Source organism: Poecilia formosa, unplaced genomic scaffold (assembly GCF_000485575.1).
Source record: "Poecilia formosa unplaced genomic scaffold, Poecilia_formosa-5.1.2 Scaffold279, whole genome shotgun sequence".
Classification (NCBI taxonomy): domain Eukaryota; kingdom Metazoa; phylum Chordata; class Actinopteri; order Cyprinodontiformes; family Poeciliidae; genus Poecilia; species Poecilia formosa.
The window spans coordinates 2,261-29,027 of record NW_006800218.1 but is presented as its reverse complement, the minus strand read 5'-3'; the positions used below and the strand labels follow the sequence as shown (position 1 = coordinate 29,027).

The following is a 26,767-nucleotide window of genomic DNA, read 5'->3' as shown; positions in this document are numbered from 1 at the left end:
TTCTCAGGCTTGTTAAAAGTAGAATTGATCATTCAATGAGAAAAGAAAATGATTGAATTTGTTGTTGTGAAGCACCTGCACTAAGACAGGATTTTTTTATATTATTGTATAATTTAGCATCAATTACTTTCCACTGCTATACATGTTTAATCCATAATCCAAAACTGTGTTCTTAAATATCATTACCTTCCTAAAATAATGGCCTAAGTTGCTTTTTTTTTTTGCCAAAAGTAAATCTTTTTATTTTTCCAAACCCACTTTTGACAAGAAATGACTTCGGTATGTATTTTGACAGGTTTATCATCACAGAAACACACTAAAATAAGTGTGCAGCCTGGTGAAAAGGTTACATTTTGCTACAGAAAGAGATCTACACTAATAAAGTAATTTCATAAAAATTATACTTTATTCTTGCAGTTTTATTTTGATCACAAGCAGCCATATACAGAACATTTGGAAAACTAAAAACAACATGAGCTTGACAAAACTGTGGAACTGAACCTTGTGCAGTTTTCCACATTCTTTACTGAGCTGAAGCGATTCAGGATTCCTCACCAACGTTTTACTTACCAGAACTTGGTGTTAATACAAAGGACATAAAGTCAATGATTTCCCCCCCCACCCAAATTACCACATATACTCATGGATATCTGTTGCGCAAAAGCTCAATGTTGTATTAAGAGGAAATCAGCACGATGGAATGCAGCAGAACATGATGGAGCTTCTTTCAGGCACACGGAGGGTACAGGATGAACTGAACAGATGAAACACAGCAAACAGACCAACGAGTCTCAAACTAAACAACATGCCAGAGAAGGAATTTGTGTGCAAAGGCAATGAAAACAAGAGGGACGGGGGGAGTCGGGGGCAAAGATGCCACATATCCTCATAAATATCTGTACAAAACCCCCCAAAATAAAAAGCTCAATCATATTTACTCAAACATATCCAGCAATTTCTTATCCAGTGTCAAGGCACTTACTATTACTAAGAAAAACAAGATAGATATAAATCAATTTTGGTATTAGGTTTGCTTTAAAAAATGCATTTAACACAGTTAAAGGTAAATGCAAAGCTTCCCAGTAAAAAGTTCAGTTTGGCCAGTTTTCCATTAGTTTCTACAGACTTAAAAAATATATAGTTTTAGTTGAACAAAGTAATACCTCCCATTTCTTTTTGCATATTGCATTGCGATATTGAGTGAATAAACATGTGCAACAGAAATTCTCAATGACAGGTCTGATGAAATGCTTTAAAGTGCAAATATAAATGTTGAAAGACTCGTTTGTAAAGACGGTTCAGCACTGGGGATTTGGTTTACAGCGAAACACACCTGGCTAGTTAAAATCCAGCATGTGATAGAAGTTCTCACAAGGCCCTTAGCAAGTAAGAACATGCTAAGGAGCAACAAATTGGCTCTGTGATGCGCTTCAAGCGAATAGTTTTATATCTGCACACTTGCTTTAACAATAAAGTAGAGAGCCACAAAGGTCAATTTAGCTTAGCTTAGACTGGGAAGAAAAACTGCCTCCCAGAGGCTCAAAATCCCAATAATTAATATAGCCCACCTGTTGAAAAACAAAACAAAGCAACTAAATGTTGTGATTTTCCAGCTGTTAAATACCAGACAATTTTTGGGTGAAGTGCAGTGGCTCTTTGGAGGTTCTACTGGTTTGCATTAACCAGTAAATGCAAACTTTTGTTGGGCAGAACAAAAGTAAATACAGCTTCAAAACTCTCATAATACCGTGCTGGTGGTTGAAATCTGTTTTTGAAGACCTGGCTATCCCTTGAAAATATCCATTTTGCAAAGAAAACTGATTGCTAGCTTGAACTTCGTTCTGCTTGCCTGCAGAGTACCAGTTAGCAGCTAGAAAACAGCTAGCTTAGCACTAAAGACTGGATGCTAACGTGTGTTTAGAGCTACACAGGTCAACATGCTCTAAATCTGTATTAGCTATAAACACAGGTTTAGAGCCAACCTCTTACCCCTTACAAAGCTTGCTAAACGTGCTAAAGTGTTCACTTAGCAGAGTTTACTTCACACTGAAATTAGTAACCAGATAGTTGCATGGATTTTTAACAACAAAATAATAAAAAAAAACAAACAACAAAAACAAAAACAAAAAACAAAAAAAACACACAATTTAGTTTTAAAAGACAATTTCCTTGCTACCAGCTGGCTTTCATTATAGCTAGCTAGTAAGTTAGGGAATGAATTTCGAAGAAAGTGTCTCATTTAAGTAAGATTTCTCGTTATGACAGCAAAACGCTCATAAATTGCATGCTAAAATGAAAAACATGCTCATTTTAATATCTTCTGAATTTTTCATGTTACTGCTGGTAATGAAACACTTCAATAGCTCAGCTTCATCTAACAAACTTATTGAACCAGATTTAAAGCTCAACATTTGGAAAGTCAGAGTAAAACAAATGACATTGGACAACATGGCTACCTGGGGCAAGGAACGCCCCCCCGACATCTTGACAATGTCTTGCATTCAAATTACTGGCTTGGAGCAGCAATAGTGTAGAGACATTTTCACTGACAAACTCCAACATAAACTCTCGCTTTTGTATCCAGGACAAAAGGAGCGTTTAAGGAGGTAAAAAAGTTTTTTTTTTTGTAAGAACAAAAAAATAAATAAATAAAAATAGGCTTTTTAATCCAAACTCCAGATTAAAACAGACAACTATGGGAGTTGCATAATTCCTGAGCTTTTGATGAGAATGTTAAATGCTCCATTAAAAAAATCTCCCAAAAAACTTTCCTTTTAACTGAAATCAGCCAGGTGGTTTTATATATATATATATATATCCGGTAAGTCATCTGAAACACACAAGCGCCGTCTGAAGAAGGTCTCATCCACCTCCCTTTCATGCTGGTGTTGAGTGGTTGGTTCTAGAGCCGTGATGGCATCGTTTATTAGAGCGTCGAGCATCGACATGCCACCCAGTTGTTTGTGTTGTAGTTACTAAACTCTAATGGGATGCCAGCACACTGAAAATGGGATGAAATTTGGTCTTTCGATAAATAGAAAAAAGAAAAGGAATAATTATTCCTCTACTTAATGTGTGTCCTGAAATTAAAAAGGTTGGATTAAAAACAAAACAAACTAAAAAAAAAACAAAAAAAAAAACCCAACTGAAAATGATTCTCCTGCAATGTAACATGAAAACACTTCCAGACTTTTTACTCTTTAAACTAAAACCTCTCAGCTCCAAAAAAATATATAGACGCACAGTCACAGAGAAGAACACCTGGCAAAGTCTATGTACACAGACTGGAATGAAAGATCTGTTGTGAACTCTCACAAGAGAAAAATTATATCTTGAACATGCAGATGAGGAAAAATAAAAAAAAATAAAAATAAAAATCACAATTCAGTGTAATTTACTGTGCAACATGCCAACTATAAAGATGCTTTGCTTTCAAAATGGACAAAGTGGTTCAGCGGTGTGGCCACTATCTGGGATAAACAAACTAAAAGCAGGAGATTTCTCTTAAAACTTCTGTTTTTGGAAGTCATTGCAGCGAGGATTCAAGGCCACTGTCGTGTGTGTTCCAGGTTTTAATGCCCCCACAGGCTGACCCGACGGCGGAACGTCTTGGTTCTGTCGCTGCACAACGGAACCTGATCCACAACGAGATGCGTCTCTGAGAAGTCACAACTTTCCCAGGAATGAAGCTGAATTTTTTTAGATTTTCCAGTTCTTTCCTCTCCCAAATCTTTAAAGCAAAATTACATTGACTGTACATGGAAAAAACTAAATAAAGTACCTTTCTGCATATGTTTTAAAGAAATAGTATAAAAAGAATACAATAAAATCAATTAAAAAAAAATATTGTGCAAAATTGAGAATGAGTAACATACAACTCCTGCCAAAATGTATGGATGTACTGCTCTGTGAGGATGGTCAGTCAGTCGTTTGGAGCCAAAAAAATAAAAAATACAGATATGAAGCAAAGCTATTATTTAATGATGTCATAAAACGGATGTTTGCCATTTTGGAGTCCGGAAGAATAAAGAATGAAAGAAGGAAAAATTATTTATGACGGCTTGAAATTTAGAAATGTTGGCAGTTTTCAAAAAATTTAAAGAATCTAGATTCTAAAACACAAGGAGACTGCCATTTTAGTCATTTTTTCAATGCTAAATGCTAATGTAAGATGCTAAAGATAGTTTAATATAGCAACTAAGTTATAATTCTGAGTTTGTCCTAAAATATTAAAATCTTTTTTGATGGTTTTTCTCAAATCCGCAGCATGGCATTGACTCTCTTCCTAAAAGTACTAATAAAAATAATCAACGATAAACAGATAATGTCAGTTCACGCTAAAATATATGTGTGTGTGTGTGTGTGTGTGTGTGAGAATAAGAGGCATGATAATTTTTTTTTTATTTTAATGCCAATGTGTTAAAAAGAAAAACTAACTAAATGTTTGAGATAGGAATTTCGCTATAAAAATATAACTGAAGCACAGTCTGGATCACAGACTATAGATGCTTCAAGTGTCCATGAAGCTGATCTGCTTATTCTATATAATACTGGAACTTAGTTGATAAATATATTTATTTCCAAGTGAGTTTTTTTTTTTGGTTCATGCAATAATCGAGGAGTCCATCCTTTTTTTTTCCCTCTACTTCATCTAGAAAAAAAAAAGTGCTATTAAACACAACTTGCACGTTTCTGAAGTTTTCACACCAACTAATGAGAATAGTTCAATGAAATAATTGTGGGTGTATCTGTAGCATTTACAAAGTAAAACAGACCGACTGCCTCCCCCCACCAGACCAGTGGTTCCCTAAGCTTTTGCCAGGAGTTGTACGGTGAGACATCATAAGGAAGTGTGCGGCGCCCGTTCTGCCGCCGGGACGGTCCTGTGTGCCGGCTCGGCAACGCGGCCGCAGCGGAGTCCTCCCTCTGAGCTCTGTGTGTACGTAACGCACTGCGACGCTCCGTCGGGGGGCAGGTTCAGGTGGATGCTGACCATCTGTTTGACCAGCGGTGGGGAAGCTGTCTGGCTGGGTGAACTCGGACCTGGTGGTGGTAAGGTCTCATCCGAGTGTTTGGTGGAATGAGGTTTTGGCTTGCCGGGGAGCCGAGGGCTGTGTGTGGCGTGTGACGGAGCGTGCGAGTGGGGAAGCACCAACTGGATTTTCTGGCCCTTCTCTTTACGAGTTTGCTTCATGGGGCTCTGTTTGTCCTGACTGGAGCCGGGCGTGGTCGTCTGACTAACTTTGGGCTTGCTGAGCGACAGGAAGTTGGGTCCGGCACCCAGCAGTGACCTCATCTTGAACCTGCTCAGCCCTAGGACGTTCCTACGAGTGTCGGAAGGGAGCTTATCTAGCTGCCTCCCGGCCTGTGCCACACTTGGAAACAGAGTGCCTTGACACGCCCTGTAGAAATATCTGGAAAAGAAAATCAAGTCAAGACGTCAGGACACACTTCGGCTCTGCTCCTGCGATGAACGCCGGGATAAACGAAACCATCTGGAGTCAATAGCAGAAATAGTTTTCACGGCACGCATCATAAATATTTCAGACTACTTGTGCTTTCAGATGTCTGCGAAACAGAAGCCAGAGCGTACCGAGGCAGCAGCGCCAGCATGGGGGTGATGGCGCACAGCAGGTAGAAGAGCGGGTCCTGGAGCAGCCTCTGGATGGTCCAGTAGGAGTTGGAGGGGGAGTAGCAGGTGGGACAGGAGGCGTTGTAGAACAGAGCGGCGGTGAAGAATAAAGCTACACTGAAGGCTATCGACAGCCAGTTCATCCAGGTCTGCAGAGAAGGGAGGCAGTAAGGAGAAGAAACAATTACTCATCTAATGGGGATCATTACGCCTCAATTAAAAAAATATTTTAAAAAATCACACCGTCTCATCAGAATCCAAGTCAGCGGAGGAGAGGCATCAGGACAAAAATCAATTCATACTTTAAAAGCTTTATTTAGAACTAAAAGGTGGAATAACTCCTTAGAAAAAAAGGTAGAACAAATTAAAAGATTGATTTTAAGACCAGACATCATCAGTGATCTAATTGAGTATGTATGATTGCCAACAGGGTGTGTGAGCCACACAATGGCTTAAAAAAAAAAAAAAGAAGCTAAAAAACACTATCTACAGAATAAAAAATACATTTTACTGAAACTGGACGAAGTGACTGAAACTGTAAATTAGTTATTAAATAAGTTAGCTGGTAGCTGGGGTTGTTTGTCTTAGATGAGCAGGTTTCTTGTTTCAGTTTTCAGACCAACAAGGAGATGCTAATTGTTTTTTAGGTTCGTCATTTTTCATTCTTTACCTGACATGGGAGTAATGCCAACTAAAAGTGGAGATGGGCTCTGATGTGGTACTTGGGAGTATAAAAAAACAGAAGCAACACTCTAAAAATTTCCTTCAGTAAAACTACTAAGATGTGACGTCGGTTGTGCAAAGATGAATTTGTTTGTGTGTGAAGAGTAGAAGAAGAGTGTACTTCCTGTAAGCTCTTCTGTTGCTGCTACTCCCACGCAATGTTGGAAAAAAATGCAACAAAGCAGGAGCATTACTGTGAAAAAACAGTTTTTTGTCTTTTTTTTTTTTTTTAACGAAGTATAACTCTAAACAAACATAATGTGTCACTTTTCAGAACATTTTGCAGTGCAGCAATGGCCTGAGAACTGGTTTATTTTAAACAGGAAGTCACTGACGGTGATGCAAACGCTGCCACAGCTTCTAATGCAGTGAAATATGGGATGCAATTAATAACAAAACATGTGGGGGCTGGGTTATGGACCAAATGCAGAACGTCCTGGGATACTGGAAGTGAAATGCAGGTTTTGTTAATTACTGTTATTAATGATAAAAATAATAATGAAGAGAAGAAGAAATACACATCTCTTAATCATTGTTAATAATCCAGATGAGTATGTTATGCTGAAAATGACTTTTTTTTGGTGGGAAATATTTTAATGAGGAAACATGTTCCCCAGTATAATTTTTCAGAATACAAGCTTATTTAAAATTACATTTGCATTCAGAGTTTCTACTCTTGCTTACATGTTAGCATGTCACTTTTATCTCTGTGTAGCAACAGAAATTACATAAAGACAGAAAATGTAGCCAGAAGTACATTTTGATGTTTTATTTTCTCTTTTTCAAAATTTAAAAACACTCTCTTGTCTCAATAATTTAATCTGTTTCTCATTTACAGATTCAAAATGGCTGCTAAAGAACACTGTACATTTTCTGTACATAAATCGATTAGGTGCGTGTCACCATGCAGCACATGGTGGAGGTAGACACACACACACACACACACACACACACACACACACACACACACACACACACACGGCTGCTGAGCTGCAGCTGAACACACTGGCTGATCTGACAGTATGTAATTACAACAGGTCATTAAATTGGACTCCAGTACAAAAACGGCCATTAATTACAGGTTCACAGCTATTGTACGGGGGAAGTGAAAAGAGCGCTGTCTGCCGTCACCTAAAATACCTTTAAAGGGGGGCTTTAATCTGACAGTTTGACATAATTCCAAGAGAATTAAGCTAAAGGTAAAGCAGAAAGAGAGTGGAATAAAAAGGCAGGACTCTGGATCAGGAACAATCATGAAATCTTGGGCTTTTTTGATTGAATTTCTGGTTTCACATCCGTTTTCACATAAAACCTGGATGCTAGTAAGGATGTGACTAAGAGCAAATAGCTGAAAAGACTCGGAAGACGGACGGTCACCGGAGGTGAAGGCATTTCTCTTACCCAGGTTTTGGTCTCGATCCCTAAATGCATCAGGATGGTGAACAGAGCTATGGTTGTGATGGGAGTTCCCCACGTAAACAGATCCACGTCTGAGTCAGCGTAGGCCTGAGGGGCGGTTAGTGGGAGGATCAGGGTGTGGACAGAGGAAACCATGACTGAGTAAAATCAACAACAAACAGAAACACTGAGAGACGCGAGCTGATGGAAACAAAGCCAAACTTACAAAGTAAGGGATGAAGAAGCACACCAGACTTTGGTAGAAGGCATCAACCATGTTCATCCAGAACATGTATGGTTTATATTCCTGCAAGATAAATCCCAGCATTCACAGTTAGTCTGCTCCTCTCTCAGAAGTGACAGCTTTGCTGTAGCCTTCTGCTTCAGGAAAATGTCCAATGTTCTTGTATAGATTTATCAATTTAATCCAAAAAAAGTCATTAGCTGCAGCACTAAAAGGATAAACAATCGCTGTTTGCTAATCCAGGCTGTCCAGGTTGGCTAACAGCGAGATGACGTTTAAAATCTTAAAGTTCAAACGTGGGGACAGAAATGAAACCAAACAATTTAATAAAAAAAACTGTGAATAGGATATGAAATTACTAGTCAATGACTGAACTGAAAAATAAAATGACGTCTGGTTTATAGCTCGGTTATTCTCGAAAGATCAGTTGTTGGCCTTCTGAGTAGCATTACCCAGCCTCCCTGTCCTTATTATTCACCAAGTATAAATTTGTGGTAAAAAAAAAAAAAAGAGTTAAGGTAAGAGTCTACATCGCTAGGCGACACACTAATAGGTACTAATGCTAGCCAAGCTACTTGCTTATATGGAGGAGCTAAAGAAAGCCTAGAATTTAAAATCTCTAACCATCTGATTTAAAACCACGTTTCCTCAGATGACTGATAGATTATTAGCGCCATAGTTATGGCCGAATTATGAACATATCTCATGGAACTCTTTAAATCTGTCAATGCCATGACTTTTAATGACTTATCACATGATTTTAATTGCGTTTCTTATTTATTGGAAACAGCAGTTGCAAACTGATAGTGACGCTTCTCACACACATTGGCATGTCGCTTCTGACGCAATACAAATAATTAAGGGAGGATAGAAAATTATGTTTAATGCTGTGAACCATTTGTATTTGGATGTTAAAGTTTAAAGGAAAAAAATCACATTGTAAATTGTCTAAAAATACTAAAATCTACAAGTAACTTTCAGAAAAACTCGGGGTGAAAATCCCTTATGAAGCTGTGAATAACTCAGATCTGGTGTGGTGTAACGTCAGAGCGGACCTCAGAGTTCTGGCCGCTCATATAGAGCTGAGGTAGTTGCTGGAGCGTCTCTTGCGACACGTCTTTGTCCAGAGTACCAGTGATAAGTTGAGGGAAGGCGGAGAACATCAAGTTGAAGAAGATGAGATACCACTGGTCGATCATGGCTGAACCAGAGAAGCCACAGTAGAACTGATACCAGAAGACGATGGTTACAAGCATCTGCGGGGAAACGACAACGGGATAGACTGATGTCAGAAACTTTGATCCTCGTTCAAAATAAAAAGTAAAAAAAAACCCACAGCAGACAAAGTGGCTTACGGCATTCTTGTAGAAGTAGTACAGGATCATGTTCGCCAGCCGAGAGTAGCACCAGTGTCCATGCACCAGCAGGAGCTTCTGCAGATACCGGAAACGAGGAAGAGCAAAGTCGCTCGCCATCACCGCCTGCAAAACACCAGAGGCGGGCGGCCCAGATTGACTCTCTGCTCACCGACACGTCTGGACCTACTCCACTCAGCCGCTTCTTTTTAATCAATCTCTAATGGGTGCAATAACACTTAAACAAGTTGTGTGCTTATTGGGATTCCCCTGCTGCAGCAGTAGGGAAGTGTCAGTCTCATCCATCGGCATCTAAAACCCTCCCAAACGACACCGCTAGCACTTCGAGGTTATCCGTCAACAGCAGAAACATTGTTTGGTTTGGGTTATGCTTCAATAAAGTAAATGCATGCTGGTCTTAATGCAGGAAATATGGTCGAGCATCTCAAAACGAGCTGGAACATCCAGAGTTTACTGTATTAAACATACATTAAAAATGAGACAAAATGAGGCATTTTGTCCCTAAGCGTAGCCGACGTACATCAGAAGTTACAGAATAAGTACAGCACCTGGTAAAAATATTCATCCACTTGGATGTTTACCCATTTCATTTGCTTTTAGAAATCAGTCATGGCTAACATATGGCTGTTTGATCTAGTTTCTAGACCAATTAATTTCTGCAAAAATAATGACAATTAAAAATCTAAAACATAAAAAAGTGGTTGCATAAATATTCAGACCTTTTAAAGTGACTGGCCTAATTCAATAAAAGTCCAGTTCAGCCAGAAGTTCAGCTAACGTCAGGATACAGAGGAGCGAGCGGACGTGCTGTGCAGCAGCATGTGGCCGAAGGCTCTGCAGGAAGTTAATTGGGAACCTCTGCTGCTGGAGTGAGAGGAGAGTTTAGATTTATGGCCCAGGTCTGAACCCAACCTAAATTCAGGCCGGGTCGAGCCACAACTACTTACTGGATGGCTGGACTCGTTTAATAAACCTGCTATACATGCAGCAGAGACAAAACCAAACGAGAAAGAATGTGTTAATCAACCTGTTGAGGAATTAAAGACAGTAAGCACGGTGTAGTCAGACTGGCGCAGCCCAATGCATGAACATGCCGTTCCGCCCTGCTCCGCTCCCATCAGTCACACATCCCAGATGATTTGAACTTGACTCACCCACTGTTACAACAAGTGACAAAACGGAGCTGGAAGATGGGAGAAGTTACACTGCTAGCTTAAATGACAGCCTGCAGAAGCAATAAAATTGTGATTAAAACGACATGTCCGGTTTACTTTGGGCTCAGGTCTATGATTATAGTTAATTGGTGGGGTTGGGTCGGATTCGGGGTCGGGTTGGATTTTTTAGGCCCGATCTTAACTCTAAGTGAGAGTTAACCGTTCTGAAACTGGACGCTACACTGAATGAGACCACAAGAGGAAGGACATAACCTTCGTTTTAAAACCCTCACTGCCAACTGCAAAGATGTTCAGAGACCTTAGATCTGAATCTGACAGAGGCACTCGCAAGCTGTGCTGCTTCTCTGCAGGATGCAGGACTCAGTCTCCTGACTCGGCACAACAAAAGCAATTCTATTTATAGCCCCGTCCTTAACTACACGCAAAAAAAAACAAAAAAAAAACACTCCTGCTTTTCTTCCTACCTCCACACCTCTGACAAGATCTCCCATATGCTGCTGTTTTCTCCATCTGCCGTGGACTTATTTCACCCTTACCTGCATGCCCTCCTGTCCGGATATCCCCACGCCGACGTCCGCTACCTGGATCATGCTGACATCATTAGCTCCGTCACCTGTGATTAATGAGTCGGGGAGACAGACACAAAACAGTCCCTCAGAGCGGGAAAGATGCAGAAAATATAATCGGTCAGAAGGGAGAAGCAGACAGCCTGGAGGCAGTAAAAAGTTGTGTCATCAAATAAGATGATGCTCAGATGGGTCAAGTGTACAGAGAAGGATAGATTAGATTTATGATGGTGCAGTTTTTTTGTTGTTTTTGCAGTGTGGTGCTGAATAATAGTTTCTCTCCTGTCCCCGTGTAGCTAGAGGTGAACTAACAAGCACGTCTTGATTTTGTTTTACCGAGAGAAAAACGATTTGTTTTTGTTCCTTCAGGTGTGGGAGTGGGAGCAGCGAAAGTGGGCAGAGGGAGACAACATTTCGGCCCACTCTAACGAATGTTTGCATTAGCTGCTTGATACGGCCTCAGAAAAACACAAAATCTTACCAAGAGTTTTGGGTCTAGTTTCTAGTGCGAATATTTCCCTACACTTGAAATAAGACTAGTTACATGCAACTTTTCAGCAAGATATAGGAGCTTGTTTAAGACAAAAATTCCTTATTATTGATAAAAAGCACTAGTTCCACTGGGAGATTATTTCACGTACAGCACAGGGAAAATGTCTTGTTAAAACTCAGATAATCTACCAATGGAACAAGTACTTTTTCATCAATTTTAGAAATAATTGACTTAAAACAAGCTCCTATATCATGCTAAAAAGCAACTTGTACGTTACTTATTTCAAGTGTATTTGCACTAGAAACTAGTCTAAAATTACTTGGTAAAATTTTATGTTTTTGCAGATTAATCCCACAGAAACTGCCCCCCTTTCTGACTTTAATTCGGGGCATCAACCCAACCCGTCAATTCTTTGTCGATAGCAAACAGATTAATTAATCTGTCGCTGTGTTTGGTGTGATTTATTGAATTGGACGATTGAAGCTTGATGTAACGAAACATACCGACAATTCAACTTTCTAGACCAGTGTTTCTCAACCCTGGTCCTCACCGCCCCCCTCTCCTGCATGTTTTAGGTGTTTCCCTTCTGCCACACACCTGAATTGTATCTCTGGGTGATTAACATGCTTCTGCAGCACTTGATGGTCAATCATTTGAATCAGCTGCTCTGGAATAGAGGCACATCTAAAACATGCAGAGCAGGAGGGCGGTGAGGACCAGGGTAGAGAAACACTGTTCTAGACGAATGGTAATAAAAAAAAAAACAATCTGATGATGAGTCCCAGCCAGACAGACACCAACGTGTTTTTGGATTGTTTGGCTACAGCTAGTCTCCCAGGAGGGTTTGTGTTTATGAAACCAAAATTTTCCCCACATGTGGCGCAACGCAGGATTCTGATCCCTCCTGCATGTCAGCGCAGCCGGTTACGCCACTTAAATGCAAACGTCCAAAACAACAAGCTGCTCAGCGTGGATTTTAAAAGGCAACAATTTCAAGAAAACACTAAATTCAACAGAATCATTTCCTGCCCCGACTTCAAGCTGTACCCGCACCCGAGGAACGCTGCTAGATTTCAATAATGTTGGTCGTTATTTTTAATGACCCAGATACCACAGCAGGTATAATCACAGCTGATAATGATTAAAGCAAAAGAAAAAAAATTACAAGCCTGAAGCAATCCAATTACCAAAAGGTTATGACCATTCTGATTAGAGCTGCATTAGGACAACGGTCATTTGTGATATTATTTTCAAATATTGCGATGATGAAAACAGCATCTCTGTCCTTAAGGTTTATTCTTAAGCAAAGGCATAAAAGGCAGAGAGTAATTCATCTGAATGGGCAATTTCTTTATTAGCAAGCTGAATTTGAAATGCAGAGCCAACTATGTATAGCATTCCTTTACAAACATTAAAACTGCAATAATGATTCAATTTATTTTGACAGTACCTTCAGGAGAAGTTACAGAAAAACATTTTTGGGTTCTAAATAAACGTTCAGCAAGGTATGTCATCAGACGAGGGTTAGGTTTCAAGTTACTAGATTTCAAACCAAAGCATTGGAAGCGGCTCTCTAATCTCAGTTTGGTCTGGATTGGTTGCACTGTGCGCTTTTACAAGGTTTGTTTTTTTTTGGTGTGGTTTCGGAAAGACCACCAGACCGTCACCGTGTCACCCCACTACTCCGCTGTCGGACTGTTACATTTGCCGCACTCCTCCTGAGCATCACGTAAAGACTGCTGGAGGCTAAACCTGAACCAGGTCCAGATAATTGATGTTTTTGCACCTGACTTTTCACTGAGCTCTTCCTTTGTGCTTTCAGCCACGCTGCTTTCTCTGTTTTGATGCCAAATGATTATGTTATCAACAAGCATTACCGCGGTTAGCCGATAGACTACAGATCTCTGTCGTAGACCCAATTTCTATAGTTTCTACCTTATATTCCTAGTTTGACGGCTGGATGGCCAGAAAGATGCATCTCTCCAGCCACTCAAACTTTTATAACATGGGACAAAAAATAAAATCTGAAAATTTAGAGGAAGAATGGAAAAATATTTGGATTCCTGACTTCTTAGGAACCGTGTTTAATACACCCCAGTAGGACTGTAAACATTTTGCTTCTGTTCTACTTAGAGCAATTTTTAGGTTTCAGGAAAACTGCTGGGCCATCAGATTCAAGCAAAACCTGGCAACACTGAAATCTGAACTTCTGTCACACTCCATCATTCACTCGGTGCTCACCTATGGCCAGAGTCATGACTTTCAGCTTGTTTCGCACCAGTTTGACCACCATGCTCTTCTGCAGTGGTGTGGACCGGCAGCACAGCACCGAGCGGCAGCTCCGAGCGATCGCCAGGAACTTATCCTCCAGGCTCTTGTCCAGGGCGTAGGCCAAGGTCCGCCCGTCAATTACCAAGCCCAGCCGGTGCACCATGAAGTGAGCGGTTTGGGAGGAGGAAAGGGAGGATTGTGGGTAAATCTCAAAGTGCGCTATGTTACTCAGGAAGGTCTTGGTGGATGGGTCTCTGGAGTTGCAGAGGAATTTGGACTGGATGTAACGTAAACTTTCCTCCAGCAACACACCGCAGTCCTCCTGGATTAGACAGAAGTACGGGGTCAGGTAGAGGTCAGCACCAACACGCCGATGTCTAAACCGCATGAGCAGCTTTGCATCTGGAAACCACATGCCTTAGCAGCAACGGATTCCAACAAATCAAATCATCTTTTCTGGAAAACTCCTGGCACCAGGATGCGTTAAGAGAAGAAGGTAAGCTGGCAGAGCACAACTTCACAGGTCTAGTAGAGTCCGTCATTTGACAGCTCAGCGCTGCTTTAGCAGCAACTGCAGGACCCACACACCACATACAAGGCAGTCGTAATGCTATGTCTGATTATTTTAGTAGTCAATCTTTAGACAATTATTTGAACGATTAATATGATAAATTGGTGCATTCTGCAAATTTTTCATTTAAGCCTCCCTCTAAACAATATTAAAAATACATTAAAAGCTGCAAATAATTCAATTCTATTTTTAAATAGAAGCATTTTGTTATCCAAAATGCAGCAACTGTACTCCATTAGAGAATGCTTCATCATTTGTAGCAAATGATGCATCTGCAGCTAAAACAAAAACAAACTAAGAAAACGACTAACAACATGTGAAAATCATAGTCCTTTCTTCACGACTTAACATCAATACAGCGTAGAGCTGACCTGGTGATTAAACGATAAGTAATTACACAGCAAAAGGGTGTTTAATGGATTTTATTTACAGAATTTGAACCAGATAAAAATGCAACCTGAGGAGTTCTGGGTAAAATATTTACTGACAAAGAAGTTTGAGTCTTGAATGGAAAATGTATCTATGTTTTGTCTCCACTACTGCTCCAACTATGTTCTTTTTTTCTGAAAATTACATTTTTGAGTCTGCATACTCCAGCTAATGATTAATCAATTACTAAATAGGTTGATTGTTTCAAAAATGATTAATCAAAATTAAGTCGATTAACTGTTTTAGTCCTGGCTTGATCAGTGTAGACCTTTTCTAGAAGTGAAGGAAAATATAAGTGCCTTTGTTGCTTCAGTCAGCAGCAGGAAACTCTCTCACTTCCTCTGGCTTCTCATGAAAAGGCTTCGACACCATAGCAACGGTATGATGGAGGATTTTAGCAGTCTTGAAACCGTAGCTGTGTAAAACCACAGTACGCCTTGACTCTGAATTGTCTGAAGCCTACGTTAATGTTTGGTTTGTACATAATTAATATATTGATTATTCAGCATGTGGCATTGATTAGGTAAACAGGGTGAGCTTTTGGGTGCTGTGGCCCACCTGGGAGTCGGCGTTCAGCGTTATAATCTCCTCATCGGGGTCCAGCAGCTTGCAGGCGTAGGCAATGTTGACTGCCGTTTCCTGTTTGTCACCCGTCAAGACCCAGATCTGCAGGCCGGCTTTCCGCAGCGTAGCTATTGTTTCTGGGACGCCGTCCTGCAGCCGATCCTCAACACCAGTCGCTCCTGTGGACAGATGCATATCAGCGTCTGCAACAATGCTGCACAACCGCCAGCATTACACAGACACGTTTCTCATCGACATGTTTCACACTTTCCCAGACTCAGCTTCCCACAATTCTCTGTCATTTATGTTATTAGACAGACAGGAACAAAGACACAAAGAAAGAGGGAAAAAAGAGAAAGAGACAAAGAAAGTGTGAACAACGGGGAAAGAAAGGAAGGCAAGAAGAAAAAGAATGAACGGAAAAAAGAAATTAAGAGAGAAAGCACACAAGGAAGGACAAGAATGACAAGGAAGAAAGGACAGGAAAGAATACAGGGCACAGGGAAAAAACAAAGGATTTATGATAAAAATGAAAAAGGGACAAGAAAGGAAAGAATAAAAAACACAGAAGAAATGACAGAAGAAAGAAAGAGAAGGATCCTAAGAATAATGGATACAAAGGAGCAGGAAGGAAGGAAGGAAGAAAGACAAACAAAAGATCCAGGAAATTAAGGATAAACTTAAGGAGTGTGAAAGGACATGAGTCAAAGAAAACCAGGAAGTAGGAAAAGAAATAAAGAAAGACATGAGGCAGGAAGAAAAGGAGGAAGAGCACAACAGAGAAAAGAACATAAGGAAGATTACATAAAAGAAAGGAAGCATAGAGGGAAGCACACAAGGAAGAAACGATGGAGGAGCATGAAAAGGAAGGAAGAGAAAGGAGAGGAGGAAAACGGGAACAAAGGAGGGATAGAAGGTAGGACATAATGCAAAGAACACAAAGAAAAGAAAAGATGGAAAGGACACAACATTTGAGACAAAAGGGGTTTATTTTTCCAAACTTATCCACATCTAGAAAATACCGAAACCAAACTCCACACTTCTCCAGAAGAATGACGTTTTTTTCTGGTCTAAAAATGAAGGAAGTCGTTCTGAAACTGAAAAGTGACCCAACAAACCTAAAAGGTGGAGGTTTGTCTCCAGCCTCAACGCCGACTCAAAGAGCAGCTCCTCTCTTCCCTGGATGGCCGTCTCGGCCTCCAGGTGGCGCTGCAGCCAGCGGGCGTATTCTTCTTTACTCAAAGTCTGACACACACACACACAAAACAAAACACACCAGAAGGTTACACTCAAACACACACACAGCTAAAGAATCACTGCTTTTCTGTTTTTTGTGTAAAAACGGAACATTACTGCTGTGATTCCTGCACAGCAGAATGTGAAACCTTGACAAGGTGTTTCATCACTCGGCTTTGGTGACAGGCTGTGCACAAGCAAGGAATACACGGAGCCCGGCCTGTGAAAGCATAAATTAGCAGCCTGGGAACGAGGCACAGATTGCAGCTGAGTCATGAAGCATGTCCCGTTTGGAAGGGCTGGCCCGCGCAGTCATCTGTGCCGGACTGCGAACGCAGCCTACCCAGAATCCAGCGAGACGCACAACCCCATCGCTTACCTTTTTGGCAATGCAGAGTGTGCGAAGGCCGTCTGCGGCGTACAGGTTCAGGTAGTTCTGCGTCCGGCAGAAAATCTTTTTCTGACGCTTTCCTTTGGTGTTGCCTTAAAAAAAATAAAAAATAAAATAAAAAAGACAACAGAAAGAATTGGTTCGAAAAGATCAAATACTCCTTGCTCTGGGAGGGGAAATTTAGCTGAGATGTTAACAGAAACATGATCACCATCTGTGCTCACACCTACAGTAACCATGCATCTCAATGTTTTTCACAAAAACGTCACAGTCTCATCAAGCAGACAGCTTGGTGGCAGAAGTTCTTCGTCTCACAAAAATAAAACCATCCTGTTTCAGCCGCGTTACATAATTGGTTTAATACAAGCATGTGCAGTTTGCTGAGGATGTTGGGTCTTATGTTTGGTAACGGAGCGTAGCCGACGTGACTCTGCGGCGCCGCATCTTGGCCAGAGGGAACAGCACACCAACAGATTGGCTTTATAGCTCTCCTGACACAGATGCACCAGCCAGCAATCTGACTGCCAGCCATACAATCTCACTAATAACAGCCCAGCTTGGCTGCGACAACCTCCCACAAACTGCCGCAGCAAATTATTTTTACCTAAAGGAACAAATGAGCTGCATCCTGGCGGCGGCCTCAGGCTTCAAACGCCAGGAAAGCGCTTCCCTTTCTGCTGGAGCGGCTCGGCAAAAACCTCCGGTCCTTTAGGTGACCAGCTACAGGACGTTCGCATTTTGTCACAGTACGACCCCAGTGCATTAATGCGTGTGATGGCGACTGAACGCAGACAGGTCGTGACGAGCACCACAGCCATGAAGTGGAAGGAGAAACGATGGGTTTTAAAATATTGTACAAACAACAAAAGTGTTGCAATAAGCAATTAATCACATGACAAATTAAGATGAGCTCGATAATTTCCATCTTGATTCATATTTTCTGATGGACAATTTCATAATCCATCTTATTTATAGTTGTGTGTGGTTTTTACTTCCGTTTTCTTTATTGCTTTTGGTTGTTGTTTTATTTTGGATGTTTAAAATATCTTCCAATTCCAGTGTACACACACACACTCACACCTAGGGACAATTAACCTGACAGTTTTTGGACTGAGGGGGGAAGCCGGAGTACCGGGAGAGAACCCACCATGCACAGGGAGAGCATGCAAACTCCATGCAGAAAGACCCCAGGCCGGCAATTGAACCCAAAACCTTCTTGCTGCCAGGCAACAGCTCTACCAAATGCGCCACTGTGCAGCCCTAAAAGAAACTCATTAATTTGCATTTGCTTGATTTATTGTTTTTCTCTTTTCTCTCTCTTTTTACCAACAACTGAGTGATAAAAGTCTTCAGTCTGGTGCTTTAGTCGCAACTATCCCTTTCTTTGAAAGATAATTGTTCACACAGACAGTAAAATTTATTTTGCTGTTTTCTTTATTCATTTTGGATATTTCCAGTTCCAGTATTTAAACTTTATTGATCCTTGAGAATGTGTTGTTGCCATTATTACTGTTATTACTACTTGTGACAGGGTTCTCTTATGACTTGGACAAACAAAAAAAATGACTGCCCAAGGCCAGAGATCACTTTAGTGAAATTTATTTAGCTTTTCTTCAGGTGGACAAAGATGGCAGGTGCAGAATACATACAAGGACGTCCAAGGCAGGTTAAAATCAGACAAACAGCAGTACCTTCAGTGTAAGAGTCCATCACCTTCACTGACTTCTCAGACTGCCTCCCTGTGGCGCAGAGCCCTGCTTTTAAAGCCACAGGCTCCGCCCACAGAAAGACCAAACAAGCAAACAAAAACAAACAATTACTTCTAACTCAAGTAAACTATTAAAGGATACAAAATAATAATAATAATAATAATAATAATAATAAAGAGAAAAAAAATAAACTTGTAATCAAAAATACAATACTCAATTTAATAGAAAACACTCAGTACGTTCTGATGACATCATTACGTCATCACATTACTCCCTCCTGGGGCGCCACATTCCGGAAATAACCCTGCTTGAAAACAAAACCGGGAAAATGTTTGGAAGTGAAAACAGGTTAGGATGGATATGCTAACTGAAGCAGGAACACCGCGTGTGCACCCACGATGAACCGCGTCAGTTTAAGCTGCAACAAAAGTAAGTTAGCGATTGTGTGTATGTGTGTGCGGGCGTGCTCGCAAGATGACACGGACTTATAATTAAGTCCCAGCTCATGACGGCTCCTCCGTCACACTACTATATTAATTAAATGGTCTCAAAACAACAATATCATTTATTGCAATAAGTTGTGGGACAATTTATCACAAACATAAACATTGGTAGGCCTGTTGACCAATGTTTATGGTTGGTGCAGAACGACCTAAAAGTTGGGACGAAATGTGATGTGACCGTTCAGACTGCAGGCGCTATGAAAACGATCAGATCGATAGATTTAGTACCACATGTGGAAGTAACAAACTGGATTTGTTTGGGGGTGAAGAGTATAAAATATCAATAAAATACACTATGCAGTTATAACATTAATAAGAAAATGAGAAAAGTCTGTATGAATACATTCACAAGGCACTGTGTACCAAGGTCAACCTGGACATGAAGATTAAAGTTCTTTTTTTCATATTTATTATCATTTTAAAGCACAATGTTTACAGAAAATACGAGTTTCTAACACAAGACCATGCAGCAGTGGTGAAACTGGAGTTTTGTCGCAAGTCGCGCTGCAATTTCTAAAGGCTCAAGGGACTTCAGACCACATTCAGCGCCTCCATGTGCGATGGTATTTGACTAACACTAAATAACAGCCTCATCAAAGCTATCACTACACAGATCAGCATTATGGTGAAACCCAACCTGCATGAACCCAACCTATTAACCATTAAATCTGTTAAAGGAGGGAGAATGAAGCCAAAATCTCACCACTCTGCTGGATTTCACAGAGAAAACTGCATAAATGCCCCTAAAGTGATAAACAAACCACATAGTGTTCATTCCAAAGAGTTGCATTCTTCTCATAATGGAAGCTGAGTTGAGTAATTATTTTGTAATCCAGCCTTATCTGAGCGAATGTGGGGATGCCAGTCTAAAAACATGTGAAACAGGAGTGTCCATCTACACTCAGGACAGGAGGATAACATATCTGGGGACTCATTTTTCTGTGAAGCTGGAACTTCCTGCTACTAATGAACAGGCGCAAAATGTAAAAACAACATAATAGCAGGAATCAACTAACAGGAGGCCAAGGAAAAGTGGTGCACAGGTTGCTTTGTATTAAATTATTAGGATGAAGAAAACATAAAACATAAGAAAAATAGAAAACAAGACAAACAAATGAATCATAAAAGCCAAAAAAAAAAAGGAAAGAAAAATGCCAAAGCATACAAACATTAGTCAAGAGTTGAGCCAAGATAGCAGATAATAAAATTCAACCAACAATAAATTGTTGTAGCTCTCTGGATAAAAGAAACTTATTATTGTCTTGTTATATTCATATTTTGCAGCCATAACACGGAGCACAGTACTCCTACTTTCACTGCAGGGTTCAGAGTTGAACAGGACCGCTTTCTGTTCAGGAGAGTCGATAGGATTTTACATGACTAACTTCTGATCTACTTTTGTAATGATCTGTTGTTGAAATTGCACTTCCCTCACTTTAAACTTGAGTTTAAATACATTAAAAGGTAAACACTTTAATCACCAAAACTCTTGTTTTGTTCCTTAGTTTTATGCTAATGTGCCTGGCGTTGCAGCATGGAGGGAGTCTCCAAATGAGTTGAATGTAACGCAGACAAGCAGGGGGATTAAACTGCAGCACAGTCTCTCTCAAAATATTTTCTCTTATTATTGTACAGGTAAGTATGAACAAGACGAGAGGTACAGATGTCCTTTATATCTTTTATATAAGCAAATGCCAAAGTCAGTCGATGTTATTAAAGCGATCCAATATTAACTGCTACTCAGCAGAGGTTCTGATGCCTGGGGACAGTGCGACGAATTGTGAAGGCCAACACACACAGCAACCAAACATTTTGACTTATTCAGCCTCCTTCAACTACAAAGTCACTGCAAGAAAAATAAAAAGGCCAATTCACAAAATTTGTTAACCAACTGTCATTACTTTGTTTATGTCTCAGTATTTGCCATGGTAAATACTGAGACGTACCAAACCCCCCAAAGAAACGTGATAGGAAGAGAGAAAACTGAACGGATTGAAAAATATGAACCAAACAGAATATAAGAATGTTTACAAAGAACCGAGAGACTAAATGCAACTTTTCTGCACTCCTACAGAGCTCACAACAAAAAGTATTTGTGGACTACAAAAAAGTTGATTTTGAATAATAAGTCCCATTTAAAGCAAGGGAATAAGAGATAAGAGTTTTTAACCAATTTCACTTTAATTTATCTTCTCTTTTCATGATATTCTACAAAGTGTCTAAGGGGAAAGGTTAATGCTAGCCTTGAACATTTTTCCTAAGCTTAGCTACATAGAGTTATGAAGAGGTTTCTGTTGCCATGACAAGATGGAGTACAGCAGATCTTCTAAGGGATAAGACAAGGAATCAGAAAATGATTTCTTAAAAAATGTTTTGAGCGGGGAGAATTGTATTTATGTGGATAGAAAATGCTCTGACATGAATGTAGCTTGTGTGTGCTCTGTTGTCACATTTAAAAAGTCTCTATTTTGTGTTTTGCTTACTCTAAGGTCTCACCCTTACATCTTGTGGAGGGATGTGACCAAACCCAAGTAAGGCTAAAGAATATGCCTCCAACAGTTTTGCCATTCTCTCTGATCTGTGTCCTAAATAAAACACAATAAGCCGTTTTTTTCCAAGCTCAGCTTATCTGCTAAATCTCCACATGATGACAAATAACTATTTATGTCGTTCATCAGTTATGAAAGAGTTTGTGATATAGCAAGCAGGACTTCAGATGCAAACGTCAGAGTTTAATGCGGACTGAATCTTTCCAAGACTCCTTACCGTGTATACAGATTTAGCAGAAAACATAATTAAGTGTTTCTTTGTGTGCCTGGAATACTAACAACCTGTTGCGCCTTTACCATTAGAATACAAAGGAGCGCCTTGATTATGCAACAAGGAAAATGAAGAAAAAAGGAAGTTTATTTGGGAAAGGTAGCAGAAAGCAGACTTTAAGCTCAAAGTGAGTTCTTACATAACCTGCGATTTTGTTTGTTGACGTGGAAAAGAGCAGAGTTTAGGTAAGAGGTGGATCTTCTAAGGGAGAGGTTTTCAAAGCGTGAGGTGGGGATTCTGAGGAAAGCTCAGTGGATGGAAGCGAGGAAATATTACATTAGTTATGAAAGAAAGAAAGAATCCGACGAATGCGCTGCAGCTGAAAGGCTCAGGTAGATTTGTTCTCCAGAAATGTGACTGTTGGTAGAGAGAGAAACTGATAAATGTAGAACTGAGCAGTCAACAATGAGTGGTTATGTGGGCTGACATGCTAATAGTGAGTATTAGGTGTATGGTGAAAAACCTTTAGGGTACATTCACACCAGCCCCATTTAGCTCACTTTCATCAAGCTCTAGATTGTTTGCCTACAAAGTCTGATTTGTTTGGGAAGGTGTGAATGCGCAATTGAGCTCTGATGTGAACTGAAAAATAAACTCTGCTCTGCCTACAAACCTAGGTCTCTGTTCGATTGAAGTGAACGCTGGCACCCACATACGCATACATACCCACAGCGCTAAATGGACCGGAGACCGCTCCAAAAGCAAGAAAGAGACTGTAGCGCGGGGCATTCTGGGTAAGTACAACCAAAACAAATGTGAGAGTTTAGCGCTAGTGGGGGAAATGGCTTGTTGTCTCATCAGCAACAAAAGACCAATCCTACAACAATCTGACGCCACTCCATTTTTGTCTGCACTTTGTGAAAAAGGAAATTGCGCTTGGTGTCTTCTTCAGAAGTTTCCGTGTCATTTCCTTCAGTAGTGCTTTGTGCAGTGCCACAACAGGCGAAGAGGGGAAAAGTTTTTGCCAATTGGTTTGGATCATTTTCAGCTGGTGAACCACACCAGCTGAAAATGTAACAAATGTTGAAATTTTGGTCCCAAATCGAACTGAATCTACCAGATTATCAGGTGTGAAAACATCCTTAGACAACCTTGAACCTTGTCACATTTGGTCACTTTATCACCTCAAATGTCAATTAATTTTATTACTATTTATGCAACAAGATAACACAACGTAAAGTAGCACAAACGATACTGGTTTTCAAACAAAAATACCAACTATGGCTTGCATCTGTAGTTACAAAGCCCCTTTTATTTCCAAAAGAACGAGTGCAAAGCCAAAACACAGGCTTTGTGTTTTGGAAAGCATCAGAGGTTTTCATAAGTGCACAAGCAGTGGGATTTCATGGCATTAGAAAATCTTCTGACAGCAATATTACTGGTAAACATTGCCAGTTGTCTGTGTCCAGTGTGAGCCTCTGCTGCTCTGTGACTGTCCAACTGAATAAATACAGCATCATCATGTCAAATGCAAGTTCATATTGTACTCCAAATCATGTCTTTGCAAGGACATGATTGGCATATTATGCTGCCCAAACAAGTGGCATCATAAAGTCCGTTGTGTTGTAGAGTTTAACACGAGAACAGGATGCAAAACAATTTAAGACCAGGAGGGTCTCCTTCCAGCTCAACAACTCTAAACCAGAACGGAAATTCACCACAAAAACACAGACAACCCCAACTACAGGTGGGCATTTATCACAGTGCTTATCATTTATTGTGATACACTTCTTATATTTTGATTCATTGCTGTTGCTGTAAATTAATAATGTTTTTCTTTTAATTAAAATGGTCTGTATTGTTATTGTTGCTATTTTTCTCCATTGTCAATAACTTTGAAAATATGATTAAATATACTTACTGTGTGCAATTTAGTGATACAAATCACACTTTTTTTATATGACTGATGTCCTAAAGAAGTGAATTACTAATGAATGTTTTTTAAGGACAGTATTTGTGTTTAATAATTGTTGTGTCATGCAGTCGCAGCCATACAGTCACCTAAAACGTAACAAATAGTTCTTATCTTCACACTTATCGTTACCACAATGGTACCACAAAATATTGCGATAAAATTTTAAGTCTTCCTCTGCCACCATCTTTCTCTTCAAACTACACAAACCCAGACAACAGCTTGAAATGACTGAACGTCTAGTTCCCTACCTGTGTCGGGAGGTTTGATGAGGTTCATGATGACGGAGTCCGCTCCTTTGGTATAGACTGTGATTTGATCGGTGAGCGGGTGCCTCACCACCACCGACATGCGCTTCCTGGTGGAGTCAAAGCCCAGCGTGTGCAGCAGCTCAAACGTCAGCTTCCCCAGGTGAGGCAGCTCCACCATCACCTGGTCAGGGAGGCGTCCAACCAGGGAGCACTTGTACGCCCTGGCGGCGTAGACCAACGCGGCCTCGTCGGGCGACTCCGCCTCGTAGCGCAGCTCTCCTTCCTCGGGGTGGTCGGGCGGTTTTTCGTCGTACTGAGGTGAAAAGGCGCTGAAGGCTTGCTCCAGGGTGCCGGAAAGATGCTCCTCGTTCAGCTTGGTTAGCGTGCTCTCTGTCGAGGGAGAGGAGAGCAGGCTGGAGCATCCCCTGTTGGAAGAGCGGTTGAGACTGGAAGAGCTGCTGCTGTTGGAGCCCGAAGTCAGGCGGCTGGGGGTGAAGCGCTTGATGAAGTCTTCGAAGGTCTTCACCGGAGACTTCAGTTCAAATCTTGTTCGGACCTTGAAAACACAGATCAAAGGATAAATACACGTCTGCGGTACTAGGGTTATATATTCATAACCCTTTCAACTTTATTTCATCCCTTTACAACCACAAACATCAATGGGCAGGGAGAATGTTTTGGAAGAGTTCATGCTGGGTTAGTTTGTAGAATAATATCCCAAACTTTTGGACTTCAGAATACTGTTCAATCAAACATCTGAAAATTAAATTGTTTAACTGCAAGGTGTGTGTTAATCCATTCATCCATCCATTATCTGTATTATCTTATCTTTACAGTGTTATAGTTGAGAACAGTAAGGCCCCGAAGTGCTAAAATCGGCTTTCATTGACGTGGGTACATGACGTAAATTGCGTCATTCCATTGCCTGCCAAACTCGACACCAGGACCGGGCCGAGCTCGAAGTGCTGTGTAATTGGTCAGAAGTTTCAGCACATTGCATGAAACATGCCAACAGACAGCAATGTTGATGTTTCTCTTCAACTTGTACGTTTCCACTGTCCAGTTTTTTGTATCTAGATTCCACAGGGGTACTTTTGCCACAAAGAGGAATCATGTACATTATTGTAGGATTTTTCACCAAATAGCTACTGCAATAATAACACTGGCAAATGCTTAATAACTCAATTAAATAGAAGACAATCCTGGACAAAAACCAGTTAAGAGGACAGAACAACACTGCTGAGCATGGAGGCAAAGCTCAAATGGGACGGTTTAGATCAAAACAGGTTTATGTGTAGAAATGTCCCAATCAAAGTCACTTTGATCAGACCAGTCAATCATTTTATTTGTTTGAATGACCTTTATGACATAAAATCCCAATGAAATCAAGTTTCCCCAAGTGAATCATAAGCCTGGTGGGCCACCAGGCTTTACTTGCCTCCCCACCAGGCTGAGCATGGTTTGTTTAATTCAAATAGGACTTTTAATACACCAGTGACAGTAAAGTGTTGTATTTCCTTTCAAATCCTGTAAAGCACTTTGTATTGCCTTGTTGCTGAAAATGTGCTATATACATAAAATTACCTTTAAAGACGGATTAAGCAAAGGGGTGTGCATTAATTGTACGGTCCCTGCACATGCCTGTTGACCTCACACTATTATTTCCAAATTATTATGATGTCTACTTTTGCACCTCTGCATTTTTGTAACTTTTAACATTTCTTTAAACAAAATCACGGTGGGCTGCTGTAGCGCCTCTACCAGCAGGTTTTCTGAAAGAAACTCTGGAAATGTTATAATATATTTGTGGATGTAACATGACAAAAGAGGGCAAAAGGTTTATACATCATTACTTTTGCAACACACAGTCCAAAAAAACAGCCTAGTATAGTGTTTTCTAAATTTTAGAGCATAAAACAAAACAACTCCCTTTCATTTAAAGCAGATAATAACTACATTGCTTACAATAAATCTTCAACCATGCAACCTATAAGTACTAATCAAGTCATGTTAACCTGGACTTGCTAGGTGTTGAAGACGTAAACCAAAACTTTTCACACAGGCAACATGACAATCTTCAATGATATGCAGTTTGAGCCAAAACCTGGCCAATCAAAGGCGTTTCAAGTAAATGTAGCAAAAAAAAGTGAAGTAAAAGGGAGAATATTTCAAGGTTTTTAAAATAAAACCAAGCTGCAGCTGCAACATTTAACAAAACAAAACTGTAGGATCTCAAACAGCTGGTTTCTGACAGCACACAAATACTTTCCACTTTTATATTCTCACACATGCATAAAAAAAAAACAAAAAAAACTCTGAGAACTTCCTGGCAGTCAATCGTAAGCAGTTTTCCCCCATGTGACCCGACTATGAGGATCAGCGAGGAGAGCAAACACTGAGCTAATTTTGGGAAAGACAGGAGTCTAAGCAGAGGAAGGCTTGTTGAAGGAAAACAGGCTGGGTCATCAGGTTGGTACACTCAGCCTGAAACTATGTAACTGCT

The 26,767-nt window shown here is 40.4% G+C and overlaps 1 protein-coding gene across 1 annotated transcript; it reads right to left on the bottom strand.

The window, feature by feature from the left end:
- Positions 1-651: 651 nt before the first annotated feature.
- LOC103151370 (probable phospholipid-transporting ATPase VA) lies at positions 652-24,883 on the bottom strand (the record flags this gene model as incomplete). The annotated part of the gene is made up of 12 exons (XM_007571389.2): positions 652-5,414; positions 5,594-5,781; positions 7,757-7,861; positions 7,980-8,060; positions 9,053-9,253; positions 9,353-9,478; positions 11,085-11,161; positions 13,849-14,200; positions 15,437-15,621; positions 16,561-16,687; positions 17,058-17,161; positions 24,265-24,883. Coding segments are annotated over 12 exons (2,739 nt in total), but the record flags the coding sequence as incomplete, so codon positions are not given.
- Between the last annotated feature and the right edge of the window lie 1,884 nt (positions 24,884-26,767).